General features: G+C 53.6%; 1 protein-coding gene and 1 non-coding gene across 2 annotated transcripts; one reads left to right on the top strand and one right to left on the bottom strand.

The window, feature by feature from the left end:
* The first annotated feature begins 4046 nt into the window (after positions 1-4046).
* Positions 4047-11696, top strand: WDR5 (WD repeat domain 5). Its single transcript, XM_049774065.1, has 14 exons — positions 4047-4125; positions 5448-5588; positions 6044-6152; positions 6260-6333; positions 6762-6851; positions 6952-7041; positions 7386-7469; positions 8624-8679; positions 9218-9264; positions 10306-10381; positions 10525-10558; positions 10664-10738; positions 11043-11130; positions 11433-11696. Exons 2-14 carry the CDS (start codon positions 5508-5510, stop codon positions 11531-11533), a joined length of 1005 nt encoding a protein of 334 aa, XP_049630022.1. The 5' UTR covers positions 4047-4125; positions 5448-5507; the 3' UTR covers positions 11534-11696.
* Positions 11697-15613: 3917 nt separating this feature from the next.
* Positions 15614-15736, bottom strand: LOC126010253 (U6atac minor spliceosomal RNA). The gene has a single exon (XR_007496355.1). It is a non-coding gene; the product is annotated as a U6atac minor spliceosomal RNA (small nuclear RNA).
* Between the last annotated feature and the right edge of the window lie 3279 nt (positions 15737-19015).

Genomic DNA, 19015 nt, shown 5'->3' with positions numbered 1-19015 from the left:
GTTCATCCATATACTGTCTATCCGTACATCCATTCAGGATTCATTCATCTATCCAGCATCAAGTCATTCATACATGCATTCACCATTCATTCATTCACTACCCATTCACCCATCCACCATTCGTCCACTCATCCATCTACTCAAATCCATGAGCCTCCATAACCCCATACCCATACCCATAATACGTCCATATACCCACCTATCCATCCATCCATCAATCCATTCATCATCCATCATTCATCTATCCTTCCACCTCCATCTATCCACCCATCATCCATCCACCCACCATCAATCCATGCATCCATTCATCTATCCATCCATTCATCCCTCCACCATTCACCCATCCACCCATCTATTCTAACCCATGACCTTCCATCACTTCTTCACCCATGGTATACTCATTTTCTTATCTATTTATCTATCTATCTATCTTTTTATCTATCCATCGATCCATGATCCATCCATCTATCCATCCATTCATCCATCCACCGTTCACCCATCCAACCATCTATTCTAACCCATGACCTTCCATCACTTTTCCACCCATGATATATTCATTTTCTTATCATCTATCTATCTATCTATCTATCTATCTATCTATCTATCTATCTATCTATCTATCTATCTATCTACCCATCCATCCATCCATCCATCATCTACCCATCCATCTACCCATTTATTCATCATCTATCATCCATCCATCCATCCATCCATCCATCCATCCATCCATCCATCCAGCATTCATCATTCATCCATCCAACATCCATCTGTTCATCTACTCCAATCCATGATCCTCTATCATCCCCACATCCATGATATATTTATATACCCATCTATCCATCCATTCACTATCCATGCAATCATCAATCAATCCATTCATCCATCTATCCACCATCCATTATCTATCATCCATATATCCATCCTTCCATCCACCATTCATCCACCTGTTCATCTACTCTAATCCATGACCATCCATCACTCCACACCCATGATACACACATACTCATCTATCCATCCATCCACCCATCCATCCATCCATCCACTCCAATCCATGACCCTCCATCATGCCAATATCCATGATATATCCATGATATATTCCCACCACTGTAGGAATGCCAACCCATTCAGCCCTTTGGGAAAACAAGGCCATTAAATTCCAAAAATTAGAGAACCCACCTCAGGCCCCATACCTCACAGCTTCACAACTAATTTCAATAGATGCTGGGCCAGAGCCAAAGCACAGCAGGGCTCTGTTGCAGCCTACCTGGGTTCAATTCCTTGAATCCCAAGGAACCTTTGAGCACCATCAGGAGTGACTCACTGTCAGCAACAGAACCCAGAGTAACCTCTAAGCATCACTAGGCATGACCCCCCCAACGAATCATCCCACTTCTACAGCTCCTGGAGTATTCAAATTCCTCAAGACTGCTAGCCTGGTGGGAGCAAATTAGATGGGAAAGTAGAATCGCAGCCCATTAAGCTCAATGAGTTAAAAAAGGTGGGTGGGCTGGAGCAATAGGACAGTGGGGAGGGCACCTAGCTCACAGATGGCTGACCTGGGTTCTATCTCTGGCATCCCATATTGTCCCCTAGATACCTCAGGAGTGAGTGATACCTGAGGACTGAGGGTAGGCTTCTCCCCCTCCCCAAAAAAAAAGCAAAAACAATAACAGAAGGCTCAACTAGTACCCAACAGCTTAGTAAAAATCCTCTGGCCTTAATTAACACCATTGTGAGATATAACAATTTTCACGTTTTTCTCTTACTGAACCATTTTTGATCATTCCATTTGCTCTTTTTTGTTTGTTTGTTTGTTTGTTTTTTGGGTCACACCCAGCAGTGCTCAGGGGTTATTCCTAGCTCCAGGCTCAGAAATTGCTCCTGGCAGGCACAGGGGACCATATGGGGTGCCAGGATTCAAACCGATGCATGAAAGACAAACGCCTTACCTCCATGCTATCTCTCCGGCCCCTCCATTTGCTCTTTTATCATAATAAGGAATTTAAAATAAATAAATTATTCTTGAGCACTGCCAGTTATGGCTCCCCCACAAATTATTGTGTCTTTTTTTTTTTTTTTTGGTTTTTGGGCCACACCTGTCGGTGCTCAGGGGTCACTCCTGGCTGTCTGCTCAGAAATAGCTCCTGGCAGGCACGGGGGACCATATGGGACACCGGGATTCGAACCAACCACCTTTGGTCCTGGATTGGCTAGCTTGCAAGGCAAACACTGCTGTGCTATCTCTCTGGGTTATTGTGTCTTCTAAGGGGGACAGGTTTAAGTGTGGGTGGGAAACTGAGGACAAAGGTGGAGGGAAGGTCATACTGGTAGTGGGATTGGTGCTAGAATATTGGATGTCCGAAACAACCATCTTATAAACAATTTTGCAAACTACAGTGTTTAAATAAAGTTAGGGAAAAGAATCTTCCAGAATTGAGCTTCCATAAAACCCGCTCCTTGGAATATACCCCTAAGGATCCCAAAGCATAATGCAGACAAGATCTCTGCGTTCCTATTTGTAGCAGCACTATTTACAAGAACCCAAATCTGGAAACACCCCAAGTGCCTGAGAATAGATGAATGAGTGAAGAAGAAAGTGTGGTATGTCTATACAATGGAATACTATATATCTGTAAGAAAAGATGACATCATGCACTTTTACAGTTTCACGGACGGGTCAGAAGAACAACATGCTGAATGGAATTGGAGGGACAAACAGAACGATCTCTTTCATTTGCAGGGTACAAAGATATGTACTAGGGCAATAACTAATGTTCAAAAGCAAAAGGAAAGAATGCCAGGAGAGCTGGTATCAGTAGGAAGCCCACCACTGGGGTGGAGCTAGGTCAGGGAGGGGAAGACTCAGACCATGGTGCTCTTGAGCACTAGAGACAGGCTGGGGGAAAGCCAGAAGTGGAACTGGGCATGTTGGTGTGGGAAGGAGACACAGGTGAGGGTCTGGGTTTGGAACATTATACACCTGGAACTTAATCATGAATACCTTTGTAGTTTGATAATCCCGGAGATTCAATTATTTAAAAAAAAGATACATCTGGGCAGGGCCAGTATCTTATACCCAGCTAGGATCCCAAAGCAAAGCAGTGGGTTCTGCATTCATAGGATTTGGGAGTCACTACATTGTCCACATATTATTATTTTTTTCATTTTGGGGATACACTCAGAGGTGCTTAGGGGACCAAGAGGTGCTGGGGATTCCTCCTCCAGGGCATGCATAATTTGTGCGCCCGCGTGTGCATCCTCCCAGGGCTGTGGGTTCCAGATTTTGGCACAGGGCAGAAACTCATTCCCTGCCCGGTGCCCAGTGCTGTGCAGCCAGGAAGGCAGGTGCAGGACACAAAACACATATGGGGACACTTACACTCTAATGTGGGTGCTAGGAGGTGCCTCAGGTGTGTGTGTGTGTGTGTGTGTGTGTGTGTGTGAGAGAGAGAGAGAGAGAGAGAGAGAGAGAGAGAGAGAGAGAGAGAGAGAGAGAGAGAGAGAGAGAGAGAGAGAGAGAGAGAGAGAGAGAGAGAGAGAGAGAAGGCACTGGAGAAGGCGTTTGTCTGCCTTGCACCACCAAGAGTGATTCCTGAGTGCAGAGCCAGGAGTAGTAACCCCAGAGCACCCCAAGAGTGATTCCTGAATGCAGAATCAGGAGGAGTAACCAATCTCAGAGCACCCGCCAAGAGTGATTCCTGAGTGCAGAGCTAGGAGGAGGAACCCCAGAGCAACCCCCAAGAGTGATTCCTGAGTGCAGAGCTACGAGGAGTAACTCCAGAACACCCTCGGGTGTAGCCTAAAAAAAAAAAAAAAAAAAAAAACAAAAAGAAAAAGACAGGAAAAGCAGAGCCGGAATCAATCCATTGAAACCTGGCCTGAACGCAGTGAATCCGGGAGCCCGGCACGGTCCCTTTAAGAGTTAGGCGTTCCCGTCCTTTTAGTCCCTCGACTCTCGCCGTAGACGCTGCCAGAGGGGGGCGCGGCAAGCTCTCGCTCCACCCCCGGGACCGCCCGGCTCTCGCGCACGCGCACTGGCGCCACCCCCCCACGCCGCCTCGTCGCGCCTGTCCGGCTCCCGCCCTGGAGGCGGCTCCACCCGGCGCCCCCGCTTTCCACTGCCAGGTAAAGGGGTCCGGGGGTCGGGGCTGGGCCGGCCTCATGCTGCAAGCCTCCAGGGGCGATCCTAGATTCGCTCTCCGCCTTTCGGGGCTGCTGCAGCCGTGCAGAGGCGCCCAGCAGGTCGACCCCAGCAGGGACCCCCCCCAATTTCCCACTCCTCCTGGGAGGGTCCCCGGGGTGGGGCGTCGCACACCTAAGCGGGGACCCCCCCCCGTCTGATCTGCGAAGGCCATTTGGCCCCCGCGTGTGTCCCCCAACCCAAGAACACGCCTAGGCCCCTCGATCCCTCCCCAGGCCTGGGCTCCACGACTCCCAACCCTGGGGAGCTGGCTGCACCCCCCTTTGTCTGCTCCCCGCTTTCCCACCTTGGCTGCGTGCAGGGTAAAGGGGGGCGCCCCGGGCTGACAAGTCGGGCCCCTGTAGGGGGGTCTTATGGCCACCCCGGAAATGCTTGGGGTGGAGCAGGGCCTAGGAGCCCCAGGTTAAATTGTTCTGCAGAATCACCTGGGGTGGGGGGCGAGCATGGCTTCCTCTCTAGCCCCCCCTCCTCTCTGGGTTTGGGTTGTATCTCACCTTTGTGCCTGCACCTTTGGTATAGGTGGCAAGGCTCCGCCCCTTGCCCCAGCTCGAGGGCCCCAGAACCACCCCCAGTTGCATCTCCTGAGCCCCCACATCTCCATCCTGTGTGCAGGATGGAGCTCCATTAGGCGCCCTCCCCACCCCAGACTACGCCGAAGGTGTGTTTGGCGGTTTGCATCCATCATGCTTACTGGCCAGTAATGGAGCCTGTGGCTCTGAGTTTGGATTTCTGAACCCATCATGGGCTGTTGCCTCCTCATGCATACATATATATGCCCCCACTCACCCTCCCAGGCTGGAATTTCAGAGTCCAGGCTCAGGGGGCTAGCCTTGGAACCTAGTGGGGCTGCCATCTTGCGGTGGGCCCATCTTTTTTGGCTCCCCTGCTTGCTTTGCAACAGGCCTTGGCTTGGGTGCCACCTGGGTACTTTGGAAGATTTGACACCAACTGTGGTGTCCTGGAGCTCTGTCTCAGGCGTTTGATGTCCGTCCCCCACCTTTCTCTCTCGTTTCTAGGGTGGAGGGGAACTCCGGGAAAGTGGGGTCTCATGCCCAGATTCCACTGCCCTTCCTTTAGGGTGGGAGAATCCTCTGGAGGGTCCTTGGCTCTGAAAGGACAGAAGATGTTGGGGTTTTGCTCTAGCGGGGGCTGAGTTCTGGGACTCTTGGAGGCTGAGCCAGCAGCCACCTCTGCTGGGAAATGGAGGGGTAGTCCTGTCCTCAGATGTGCTGTGCCTCATATGCAGACCTGCAGGCTCAGTTAGCTGTCAGGCGACTGGCTGTGACACTCCCTACGTGCCCCAGACATGGCGACAGAGGAGAAGAAGCCAGAGACAGAGGCTGCCCGGGCGCAGCCCACTCCTTCGTCCTCTGCCACGCAGAGCAAGGTGGGGTACCGGGACACATGAGTGGAGGTCCTATCAAGCACCCTGCTGCCATGGGGGTCTTCAGCAGGAAGGGGAGGCTGGTGGTGCCTCTATATGGGGGCTGTTTACATCTGTGTGGGGCTGGGTGGACCCCACGGTGGGAGAGTTCTTAGTGCTCAGTATCCCATAGGGACACTGCCCTCAAGTTCCGGCAGCCCAGAAATGCAAGGGAAAGACCCAAAGCAGGGTCCAGAGAGATAGTACACTGCAGAAGGCATTGTCATTGCACACAGCAAACCCGGGTTTGATCTCCAGCAGCTCAATATTGTCTTCTGAGCCTGCCAGGGGTGATTCCTGAGGACAGAGCCAGGAGTAACCCCTGACCGCTGCTGGGTGTTGCCCAGAAAACAAAAAGCCCCAAAGCAGAAGCAAAGCTCTGGACATCCAGGTGACACCCTCCCCCCACTTTCCAACAGCCGACCCCTGTCAAGCCGAACTACGCACTCAAATTCACGTTGGCCGGGCACACGAAGGCTGTGTCATCTGTGAAGTTTAGCCCCAATGGGGAGTGGCTGGCCAGCTCATGTAGGTCCTTGTGGGATCCCTGTGTCTATCCTTGCTGGTGGGGCTCGAAGGATGCTTCCGGGGCATGGGTAGCACCACTCCACTTCTCCTTCCTTCCTTCCTTCCAGCTGCCGACAAACTCATCAAGATCTGGGGCGCCTATGATGGCAAGTTCGAGAAGACCATATCTGGACACAAGCTGGTATGTTCCTCCAGAGTGTCTCTGACTCCCGAGTACTGGGGTGTTCACCTGCCTTGGGCTGTCATGGAAAACATACAGGGTGGCTGGAGCGATAGCACAGCAGGGTGGGCGTTTGCCTTGCAAGTGACTGATCTGGGTTTGATCCCTGACAACTCATATGGCCCCTTAAGTTTATCAGGAGTGATTCCTGAATGCAGAGCCAGGAGTAACCCACTGAGCGCTGCCAGGTGTGGCCCCAAAATCAAAACCAACCAAAAAAAAAAAAAACGAACAACAAAAACACCTGTATGTTTCCCGCTTCTGCCCCCTCAATCCCTTCAATCTGGGCTCCTGTGATAGTGCCTGCCCAGGTGTTTCTTGGAAAGCAGGTGTTGGGGCCACATTGTGACCCTGAGTGCAGTGACTCTGCTTTCTTCCACACCCTGCAGGGAATATCAGACGTGGCCTGGTCCTCGGACTCCAACCTGCTGGTTTCGGCCTCTGACGACAAGACACTGAAGATCTGGGATGTGAGCTCGGTGAGTTGGGGCAGGGGATGCAGGCAGGTATAGAGCACGATCAGCCTGGTATCCTTTGATCGACTCCAGGGCTCAACTGCTGCCCCTGGTGATTTTGCAGGGCAAGTGCCTGAAGACACTGAAGGGTCACAGCAACTATGTCTTCTGCTGTAACTTTAATCCACAGTCCAACCTCATTGTGTCGGGCTCGGTGAGTGTGGGGTGCAGGGCCAGCTGTGGAGGGGGGCCCGATTGGTGGAGATCCAGGTTGGTCATGGCCTTTACCTTCTGTTACCAGGCCAGGGTGGGGGTGGATTCTGGTGAGGCCTTGATGGGTAGAGAACTGGGGCCGACAAGATTAGGATGGAGGGATCTTGGTGGGGGTTCCTGTGAGTGGGCACGGTGGAAGGTCCCGGTGGGGGTTTTGTGTGAGTAGGCTCAGTCGAGAGTCCTAGTATATTTCCTGTGAGCAGGTCCAGTGCGGGGTGGGGGGTGCTCATGAGTAAGACTGGCCCAGCGCTATAGCCCCCCTGGACTCTGGGCTCTTGTGTACAGTTCGACGAGAGTGTGCGGATCTGGGATGTGAAGACAGGGAAGTGCCTGAAGACTCTGCCTGCTCACTCGGACCCTGTCTCAGCTGTGAGTTGGGGTTGAGGGCATGGGTGGGGGCTGGGAGGTGGCTGAGTCGGATGCTGTCACCTGGAGGAGGGAAGGACTGAGCTAGTGTGAACTGAGTGTGTGCCTGACTGAGTACACCTGGAGAGTTCTTACTCCTCATCTAGGGCTGGTGGAAGATAGTTCAGAGGTCCCAGATCTCGTCCCCCAAGTGCTGCAGTAATAATTCATCTTGGGAGGTCACCTTCCTGCAGGGCTTTAAAATTTGTTGTGTTTGGCTGTGGGGAGGGATTTCAGGCCTGGTAGCCGACACCTGGACTCCTCCTAGACTGCCTCTGATGGGTGGCTTAGTGGTCACAGTTGTAGGATGGCCATCCTCCTTACTTAGCAACCCCCTTTGGGGCAGAGAAGCCTTGCTGGCCTTTCCTGGCCCTTGTTTGCAATTGCTGGGGTTCTTGGCAAGGACAGGGGCATCTGGGGTTGGGGGTGGCAGCCTTTCCTGACTGCCCTGAAGATGTGGGATTCAGGGCCCAGGTAGTCATCAGTCTGTCTGGCCTGGTTTCTGCTTCCTTTGTGGCCTTCTCTTTTTGTTCCTGCTGCCAGGGATGGTACCAGGGACCTTATGTGCCAGCCAGGCTGTGCTGCTGCCTCTGGCCTTTTTGGTGCTTGCGTTTTTCCTTTGGGGGGGGGGGTGGCATACCTAATGCTGCTCAGGGCTTACTCTTGGCTCTGCGCTCAGGGATCCCTCCTGGCAGTGCTTTTGAGACCTTGTGAGATGAGGGAATGAAACCTATGTCAGCCATACGCAGATCGAGTGCCCTCCCTACTGTGCTGTCTCCTTTGCCCTGGATGTTAGTTTCTGATTTGACCTCCTGAGAGGTTTCCCGTGGGCCTCTTCTGGTGGCCTGGGATGGCTGCATGGAGCCAGCAGCTGGGGCGCTCCACAGCCTCTGATGCCATCTTGTTGGGGGGCATAACATTCTGGTGACCATGGGCAGCAAGAAGGACCTGCAGAGCTGGGCCTGGCCGTTTTTGTTCTGGGTCTCCTTTCCTGGCCTCCGGATGGGCCATCAGGGCTTGGGCTGGGTGGGTCCTCTGATGCATGTAGCGGTGCAGATGGGTGCACAGACTGCTGGGTGTTCCAGTGCTGCTGCTCACAGTCCCTTCTGCTTCCTCAGGTCCACTTCAACCGTGACGGCTCCTTGATCGTGTCTAGCAGCTACGATGGACTTTGGTTAGTGACCTTCAGTCCTGTCCAACAGACACTGTCCCAGCAAAAGGCCCCTGGAGCACTGCATCAGGCCCATACCTGTTGCCCATGCCATGGGGGAGAGGCTCCTCAGACACTGATGAGGTGGTGCAGGGAGGACACCGACTAGTTGGGGTGCAGAGCAAGACCAGCCTCTGTCAGTGCTGATTTGTGGGGGAGGAGACACCCTTAGACCTGGGTGGGTATGGGAAAGGGAACATCTTTTCCTGAGTCAGGCACAGCCAGGGACAGGCTGACCGCTCCTCTGAGGGTCATGTGGTTGGCACTGTGGGACTGGGTGGTGGATTGTCTCCCTCTCGGGGATGGACCATTGCAGGTGGTTTGGGGGTGTTCGATAAGGGTGAGTGTTGGGTGTGGATGCTGGCGGGTCCCCAAGGCTGTAAAGGAAGGAGGCCCTGAGGAAGGTACCAAGCTGAACCTGGGAGACTCAGGTGTGGGGTCCTCTGGGAAAAAAGCTGGGCTGAACCAGGAGAGACTCAGTCCCAGGTTCTATTCTCTGCAGCCGCATCTGGGACACAGCTTCTGGCCAGTGCCTGAAGACGCTGATTGGTGAGTGGGGTCTGCTGTATTTGTGGGGGAACCTGTAGGATCCAAGGCTCTCTGTCCTATTAGTGGGGTTCCTTACCAGTCCCATCTCCTGCCTGGTCAGGGTACCTCCCCTTCCTCTGGGTACAGTACTGCACGGGTCCTCCTGGACAACTAGGCCACTGCTGGTCCTTGGGGTGGACCTGGACCAGGAACAGCAGGTGGGTCACCTGCATCCTTCAGGGCTCTGGCCTTCAGGAAAGTGAGGGGTGCCCAGAGGGCTGGAGGTGCTGCTGTTGAAGGCCTGGAGGAGGCCTGTAACGGGACCGGCTGAGGCACAGCAGCCAGTGGTAGGAGGGGACTTGGGCTTTGGAATTGGACCTGTCATTCCATCTGGGACTGGGTCTTTGGGGGCTGCAGAGCTGCCCTGAGATCCCACAGGGCTGGCTGGAGTGAGTGGGAGGAGCTGTGTGTCCCAGCTCAGAACTGCCAGTCCTGCCTCATTACTATTTCAATCCACCTCAGCCACACCACATTACTGCTGTCCCATCCCCATTACCTCCCAGACCCGTCATTGCCCCGCACACCCAGCGCTGTCCCGCCCACTCACATCTATGCCCCTCCCAATCCTGCAACCTCCCCTCACCCATTTCCTGCCCTTTTAGTGTTTTCAAGCGTGTACATGATGGCGAGGCCTCAGGGGCTGGCTCTACCGCTGAGAGGTGGTAATAAAGGGTGGCCAGGCCCACCTGGACTCCACGCTCCCTGTTTCCCCTCACTGGGTTGTGGGAGCATGGCCCGATAGAGCTTTCCTAGGTGTGAGCCCCTCCTTCTGTCCTCTTGACTATCACTGATGTGTCCCCCAGAGGAAGGTGTTGGGGCTTTAGAGGGGGGCCAGGACGGGATAGGCTTTCCTGGTCACTGGTCCCAAAGGTGTCTTCCTTTGTCAAGGAGACTAAGCACCCCCTTGCAAACAGGTCAGTCTTCTCCAGCCCTCACACATCCTCTGGCAGGTGGAGGGACCCCTATGGCCATGGTTTTCCTTCAACACTCTTTTCCCCCCAGATGATGACAACCCACCTGTGTCCTTTGTAAAATTCTCTCCCAACGGCAAGTACATCCTGGCCGCCACCTTGGACAAGTAAGTCTCATGGCCATCAGGGGTTTGGGGTGGCCTCTCCCCCACTGGGACTGTTCCAGGCAACTTTCCCAGTCCCACAGGGAGTGTTGCCTACCCTGGGGTGTCAGCCTGGCCCTGTCCTGACCCTTGTCCCTGCCTTCTAGCACACTCAAGCTTTGGGACTACAGCAAAGGCAAGGTGAGTTTGGGGTATGTTTGGGGCGTGTCTGCCCTGTGATCATCTCCTGGGCTTGGGGCTCCATGCAGGGCCGGATGACATGTCTACTGTGCTCTTGCCTTGCAGTGCCTGAAAACGTACACGGGCCACAAGAACGAAAAGTACTGCATTTTCGCCAACTTCTCCGTCACCGGAGGCAAGGTTTGTCTTCCACACAGCCTACGGGCCTCTGACCCCTGGCCCCTGCTCTGCTCCCATCCCCAGCCTTGGGGCATTTGACCCTGAGACCCTCCAGGTGGGATCAACAAGGAGGGAGGGATAGCAGTCACCTAACATTGGTCAGCAGCAGCAGTGGCATGACTGCCCCGGAGGTCTCTGCCACCTTCATCCTGGGTACCTACAGGAGTCTAGGTCTGAGCTATGGGATTTGGGGAGGTTCATCACGGTGGGTGTAGGGATGAGGTGTGGGAGTTGGGGCTACCTGACACCTACTTGCCCTGTGCAGTGGATTGTATCAGGCTCGGAGGACAACCTGGTTTACATCTGGAACCTGCAGACCAAGGAGATCGTGCAGAAGCTGCAGGGCCACACGGGTGAGCACTGAGAAAACGGGGGCACACAGGGTGGTGCTCAGGGAACTCTGGGATATTGGAGATCTGCTATGTACAAAGGAAGTGCCCTACATAGAGTGGGAACTGTATGCTCAGAGCTTCTGAGATGGGCAGTGGGGCTGGATATACAACCCTGAGGGAGACCTGGGACCCCAAATATATGCAGAGCTGTGTGGGTGCCTCCTGGTCCCAGCAGTGCCAGGGCTATTGGGGCTCCCCTGAGCAGCTCTGCAGGACTAGGTGAGTGAGTGGCCTGCTGCAGGGAACCTTCTGGACTATTGCAGACGTGGTGATCTCCACGGCCTGCCACCCAACCGAGAACATCATCGCGTCAGCCGCACTAGAAAATGACAAGACCATCAAACTGTGGAAGAGCGACTGCTAGGCCGGCCAAGATGTGAGGCAAAGCCTGCTGCCCCAGTGCCCACAGTGGCCAGGACTCCTGGGGCACTGCCCGTGCCTCTGCCCTGTCCGGGACATTTCCTGCTCTGGGCCATTGAGGTCGCAGAGATTTATAATTTTTTATTACAGAGGGTGAGTTCACTTGATCGAGTTGTGTGTTTGTCCCGTGGTACTGTCCTGCCCACCCTCTGCTGAGCCCCAGGGACTTTTTGGAAAGTTCTCTGGAAACCTCTAGGAAAATAACCAGGGTGGCCAGTCCAGAAGGGCCTCCTGAGCAAGGGGAAGAGCTGGGGAGCTTTACTCTCTGTCCCTGAATCCTGTGATAGGCTAGGGCTGGCCCCGGACCCCGGGCTCCTGGCATTCATATGGGGGGTGCAGGTTCTCTGCTCAAGGGGCCCCATCCTGGGGCCTGCTGGCATTGTACCAAGGCCTGCCAGCCCCCCACCATGGTCAGAGCCCAGTGCCAGAACCCCCAGGAAAGGTGGAAGGGGGGGCACTTGAGGTTCTACACAGAGGGGGGAAGGGTGGATGGGGGGGCTCCTGGCCCTAAAGGAAGGGGTTGGTGTGGCTGTCCTGGGGTTCGCCTCAGCATAAGAGGCTTCTGGACTCGTCCCCATGTCTCTGGCAGTGCTGGGTGCTGGGTACTGGGAAAGGCCAGTTGACAGGGTTGGGACTTGCCTAGTATGGCATGGTCTGAGGGAGCCCAGGGGAAGGCTGTGGGGTTCCTGGCTTAGCTGAGCCTGTTTGCCTGTGTCAAGTTCCAGAACCTTCAATAGAGTTTATTTTTTCTACATAGGAACTCTCTGTTGTAGATTTCTGTAAAATTGCATTCTTTTGGAAAATAAAGATTTTCAAGCCTTGTAGTTTTGTCCTGGAGCTGCTTCCTCCATCCCTGCAGGATAAAGTGGATTTGCATTTTTCTCTTTTTTTTTTTTTTTTTTGGGGGGGGGGGGCGGGTCACACCTAGTGGTGCCTGGGTTACTTCTGGCTCTGCGTTCAGGAGTCATCATTCCTGGTGGTGGTCAGGGTACCAATATGGAATGCCAGGTATCAAATCAGGTCAGCTACGTGCTCTGACATCACTCTGGCCCTATATGTGTATATGCAGGCATGTACCAGCTTGTCCATTTACACACGAATGTACAACTCTGCACACATGTGTGACTTGCCTGAGGCTATGTGATGTGAATTGGGCCCAGATGGCTATCCCTGCACAAGGCTGTTCTCAGTGCTTCCTGCTCCTGGTCCACCCTCTTACCCCCATAATCTACTGGTTTCAGGGTGACTGTACGACACATAAAACCCTTGCTGCCTTGCCCATCTTTCACTGGAATGGGATTCAGCAAATGACTATCCTGAGTCTGCCTGGCACTGGGAACTGCACAGTGGCTGGAGCCGCCTCTGCTGGGTGCTGAAGGCTGCGGGAGCTCCCTGAGGATCTGGGCCTGGCTCTTAAGGGCCCTTGAGCACTCCTTCTTACAAGCCTGCACCACCATAAAAACACGATGAAAGGGGCTGGAGCAATAGCACAGCAAGTAGGGCATTTGCCGTGCATGCAGCTGACCCAGGTTTGATCCTGAGCCTGCCAGGTGTGACTCCAAAACAATAAAAGATGAACATTTAGAAAAGAAACAAGGGGGCCCGGAGAGATAGCACAGCGGCGTTTGCCTTGCAAGCAGCCGATCCAGGACCAAAGGTGGTTGGTTCGAATCCCGGTGTCCCATATGGTCCCCCGTGCCTGCCAGGAGCTATTTCTGAGCAGACAGCCAGGAGTAACCCCTGAGCACCGCCGGGTGTGACCCAAAAACCAAAAAAAAAAAAAAAAAGAAAAGAAACAAGGGGAGGGGCCGGGAAGGTGGCGCTAGAGGTACGGTACGCTAGCTACCACAGTTTGATACCCCAGCGTCCCATATGGTCCCCCCAAGCCAGGAGCGATTTCTGAGCGTATAGCCAGGTGTAACCCCTGAGCGTCAAACAGATGTGGCCCAAAAACCAAAAAAAAAAAGAAACGAGGGGCCTGAGTGATAGCACAGCAATAGGTAGTTTGCCTTGCATGTGGCCCAGCCGGGACTGACCTGGGTTTGATCCCTAGCATTCCATATGGTCCCCTGATCCTTCCAGGAATGATTTCTGAGCGCAGAGCCAGGAGTAATAACCCCTGAATGCCACCGGGTGTGACCCCAAAACAAAGCAAAATAAAGTGAGCTGGGTGAGGTAGAATCAGCAAAGTGGGAAGGGCCTTTGCCTTATACGTGGCTGACCCAAGGTCATCTCCAGCAGCCCATATGGTGCCCCTTGAGTGCTACTGCCAGGAATAATTCTTGTGTGTGGCCCAAAAACAACAAACTAAAGAAAATTTCCCTATGATTTTTTTTTTTTTTTTTTTTGGTTTTTGGGCCACACCCGGTGACGCTCAGGGGTTACTCCTGGCTATGCGCTCAGAAGTTGCTCCTGGCTTCTTGGGGGACCATATGGGACGCCGGGGGATCGAACCGCGGTCCGTCCTAGGCTAGCGCAGGCAAGGCAGGCACCTTACCTCCAGCGCCACCGCCCGGCCCCGATTTATTATTTTTTTATTATTTCTTTATTTATTTTTGGTTTTTGGGCCACACCCGGCAGTGCTCAGGGATCACTCCTGGCTGTCTGCTCAGAAATAGCTCCTGGCAGGCACGGGGGACCATATGGGACACCGGGATCCGAACCAACCACCTTTGGTCCTGGATCGGCTGCTTGCAAGGCAAACGCCGCTGTGCTATCTCTCTGGGCCCCTATGATTTATTCTTTACCTATAGAGAAAGGCCTTTGACCCTTTTGGCCTGTGGCCTTACCTGTGTGTGGAGGGGATGCCTTGGTTAGCATTGCTTTTAGGGTAAGGGCATGGTCCAGGCTGGTAGGGCACCTGTTGGTGTGGAGGAAGCACTTGTGGCCCTTAGTACTGCCAGGTGTGGCTTCCAAACACCTTGAGCTGAGGCTTTTTCTGGGCTAGAGTCTAGCTGCAGCTACTCTCTGGGTACTCCAGCTACTTTGCTGGAGGGAGTGGGGAGGCCTCAGTAAGGCCGTGGGGGATGTAAAGCTTGCAGTTGGCTTGGGGCGCAGTGGAAGGACTGCCCAGCTGCTCCAGGACTTTCCTCTAACTGCCCTCCAGCCCAGAGCCTAGTTCTTTTACTACCCTCAGACCGGTTCTTCCCTGTGACCTTGGATTCTGCCAGAATGACCCTGATTACTTGTATGAGCCAGAGGGATATGGAACTGTTTGCTGAGTGCCTGAGACCACCAGGCTGTCCCCTCACTTGGTCCCATCTCCACACAGTAGCACTGTGTCATGCCTTCCCTGCCATCGGGATCTCTGGCCTTGTCACGCGGAGACCAGGCCCTGCTTCTGCACCTCAGACCTGAGAGAGGGAAAAGCATGGAAGAGACTCAGGATTTTTGGTTTGAAACTGAAAGGGAAAGTAGATTAAGACTGGTTCCTAAGGCTGCAGGCTTGGGGATGATGGGATGTTCCAGTGCCAACCCTGGCACCTGGTCTCATGCCCTCCCTCCCTGGTCTCCTGGGGGACAGCTCCACCGCAGCAGGGCCCTATAACTGAGTAATTAGGGGACACCTGCCCTACGGTGGAAAATCACTCCCCACGATAAAATGTCTGGCTGCAAAGAAGGTGGGGACAAAGTAACACAGGCCTAACACTCTCAAGGCACACTCAAGCCCTCACAGTTGTCTCTTGACTATTGTCATTTCTGCCCGAGAGACTGAGAGGAACACTATTGTCATTTCCATCTGCCTAGACCTTGATTAATTCCAAAATACTCTTACAGAATAGGTAAGTTAGGGGCTGGAGAGATCTAGCACAGCAGTAAGGTGTTTATTAACTTTGCATGTGGCTGACCTGGGTTAGGACTCAGGTTTGATTTCGGCATCCCATATGGTTTCCCCACCTACTCTCCCAGCCTGCCAGGAGCGATTTCTGAGCACAGAACCAGGAGTAACCAACCCCTGTGCTTTTCCGGGTGTGGCCCAAAAACCATTAAAGAAGAAAGAAATCAGAATTTTCTGTATCTAGCAGAAAAACATTGGTTAGATGCCACAAAGTAGGTGGCAGTGCCTTAACCGTATGCGTGTTGCAGGCCAAAGCCTCTTCCATCCTTGTCAAGGGGAGTGCTAACCTTCTCTCCTTTCATACAACACAGTGCAACTGCCTCTCCTTCTACTATTTAAGGACCATTGCTTTGCACACTTCACACTTATGGTAATTGATGGAAATATGTCTCAGACACACTAAGCTATCAAACACACTAGGATGATATCAACCGGGCAGCAAATGCCTTCCTTTGTCAATTCCTTTTACCAAAGAGTGTGAATTTAATCGGGAAAATAATCACTCCTGGGTGGGTGGGTCATGTTTTAATATATTCAACAAAGCAGCCAATGAGAGGCCGAGAGGAACACCGGAAGTTACCCCGCCCCGACCACCCACCCCGGAAACAAAACAGGGAGCGCACTTCCGGCAGCGACACGCCTCAAGCTCCAGGGCGGGCGCTTGGGGCCACTTTAGAAACCTACTCCGGAAATAAAGCCACTCTCACCAATCAGAGGGCAAGACGTCAGAGCCGCTGCGACACCGGAGTGGGGCTGAGAGCACGGTGTGCGCATGCTCCGTACTAGGCGGTCCGCGTTCACGCATGCTCCATGTGGGCACTCTGCGTTTGCGCATGCTCTGTTCCGCTGTCATGGCGGCTGGTTGTGTTTCTGGCCTCCCTGTGCCCTTGCGGGGCGGCGCTTCCTACCTCGATGCGGGTCGAGTCTTAGTGGTTCTTCCTTTGGCTTCTCCCTCCCGTCTGCTTCTCTTGAATTCGGATATTTGGATTCTGATCGCCTTGCTGTGTTGACGTTCTTCCCGCCGCCTCCCCTGCTCCTGCCCCACTGGGAGCCGGGCCTAGGAGATCCTCGAAGGCCCCAGGCTCTGTGCACCTTGGAAATCGACTGCACCTCTGCCTTGTGCATTGGTGTATTATTGAGCACGGCGGTTTGCACGTGTTTCTGTACACCGTATTGGTGCTTGTGTGCTTGCGTGCCTATTCATGTAGTGTGCTAGTGTCTGTGCATGCCTGGTCTGGGCATGTCTCCTGTTCAATACGCGTGGACGCCTGGTTATTGTGTCTCCGGTGACCTCCACAGTTCGTGCCCGCACCTACACGTTCACACGGGCCTCCAGAAACACGCACACCTAGGAAGACCGCGAGCAGCGCCGTGCGGACCCTGGCAGGCTGTAGCTGTCAGTGGCCCTGCGGCTTCCTCTGCAATGGTTGTGCTGTGAAAAATGCAGTGATTTAATTTTTTTTTCATTTAATTCTACATTAAAGATAAAAAAAAAAAAAACAGGGATTTAAATTTTTCTAGTTAACTCTCCCCCCACCACAATCCAAGAAGGTTAAGAAGGCCACATCGGGCGGTACTCAGGGATTACTCCTGGTGGGTTCTGGGGGATCCTATGGAATGCCGGGTATCGAATCCGGGTTGGCCACGCACAAGGGAAACTTTACCTGATGTGCTATCGCTTCTGCCCGAGAAGAGATGGGTGGGCAGAAAAGCAAATGCTCACCTTGGCAGAGCACCTACATGAGAGGCAGGGGTGGGTAGTATCGTGGAGGGGGCGAGCAGGCTTGACTGCCTGGAGGAGGTGAAGTTTGGGTTTCACGGGGGCTGGACGTGGCTGGGTCTGCCGGTGTCCTTGGCGAGATCCTTTTCTGCCCGGTCCACTGTCCCCAGGCACAATATGAGGCTTGTTGTCCAGCCGGCCTCTGAGCCCCAACCATCTTACATGTGGGGGCGCTGCTTCCTCCCAAAGAAGTATCTCTGGGCCCGGAGAGATAGCACAGCAGTGTTTGCCTTGCTAGCAGCCGATCCAGGATCAAAAGTGGTTGGTTCGAATCCAGGTGTCCCATATGGTCCCCCGTGCCTGCCAGGAGCTATTTCTGAGCAGACAGCCAGGAGTAACCCCTGAGCAATGCCGGGTGTGGCCCAAAAACCAAAAAAAAAAAAAACAAAAAAAAAAAACAAAAAAACTTCTTAGATATCTTTCCTTGGGCTCGGAGAGATAGCACAGCGGGCGTTTGCCTTGCAAGCAGCCAATCCAGGACCAAAGGTGGTTGGTTCGAATCCCGGAGTCTCATATGGTCCCCCGTGCCTACCAGGAGCTATTTCTGAGCAGACAGCCAGGAGTAACCCCTGAGCACCGCCGGGTGTGACCCAAAAAACAAAAACAAAAAAAGAAGTGTCTCGTCCAAATGTGACCCCAACCCTCTGGAGCTCTGTTCTCTTTTACCTGAGAGTCTGGTGCTCCATCTTCCACTTGAGTGTTTTCCCCTCACAGTGGCCTTAAGTCTCATCTCTGTGGGTGCCTCTTGCTACCCTGGCTGGTAGGCCCCCTCAGAGTGGGTGCAGGGTGGGGCTGTGCATCTTCTTCCCATTACCTTCCTTTTCGGGTCTGCAAGTTCCTGTGCCAAGATAGAGAGTTCCCCAGGAGGTCCAGCTCTAGTTGCTCTGCTTTGCACGAAATGGACCACCCATAGCACCCTAGGCTGCCCTGTACTCCGGCCGGGATGCTGCCCTGCAGGGTTACCATGGCCTCTGGGCAGAGCTTGGTGACCTTCCTTTCCAATTCATGCCAGATACTGGCTGAAGTGACTGACTGACCATTACAGGGTGATGGGATTGGTGATATGTGTCCCAGGATGGGGGAGGTCTAGAAACTGAGGATTTGAGTGTCTACCTGTTCTTGGATGTCCTGGAACCAGAACCATAACCATAATGAACTCCTGGTCCTCATGAGGAACCTGCCTCCAGCCCTGGCTCTGGTTCTCAAGCATGGTCCCCAGACATCATGGGGCTGACTCCTATCATGCAGATGCTCACAGTGCATATACAATGCATGATCATAACACACCTACGCGTGCGCACATGCATACATGCCAAAGTGGTTCCACCAGGCCTGGTACCTGCCCTCACCTTGCCAGGAATGAGCTTTTCAGGACTTCACATCTCCCTTCCTGGAAGCTTCCTGAAGGCCTGTGCCTGAAATTGGTGGGCAGTTTGCAACTAGAGAAAGTTTCAGAAAAGAGGGATCTGGAGAGATAGCATGGAGGCAGGGCGTTTGTCTTGCATGCAGAAGGACGGTGGTTTGAATCCTGACGTTCCATATGGGCCCCCAAGCCTGCCAGGAGCGATTTCTGTGCATAGAGCCAGGAGGGGTCCTAAGAGACTGGAGTGGTGGAGTGAAGATGATTCCCCTAGAGGTAGGATATGGGTGGGCTCCTTTCAGCAGCCACTCTGAGAGGGCACTCCTGGGAAGCAATGAAGCAGGAACTGGACTTATGTTATAGCTGGGAGTGCTGTGTCAGACCAACCCCCTAGACCACCCCCCTTCCTGTCCCATTGAGGAAGAGACTGAAACCGTCAACTTGTGAT

The sequence above is a fragment of the Suncus etruscus genome, chromosome 5 (genome assembly GCF_024139225.1).
Source record: "Suncus etruscus isolate mSunEtr1 chromosome 5, mSunEtr1.pri.cur, whole genome shotgun sequence".
In the NCBI taxonomy this organism is placed as follows: domain Eukaryota; kingdom Metazoa; phylum Chordata; class Mammalia; order Eulipotyphla; family Soricidae; genus Suncus; species Suncus etruscus.
The sequence above is the reverse complement of the archived record's forward strand: the minus strand, read 5'-3'. Positions and strand labels throughout refer to the sequence as shown.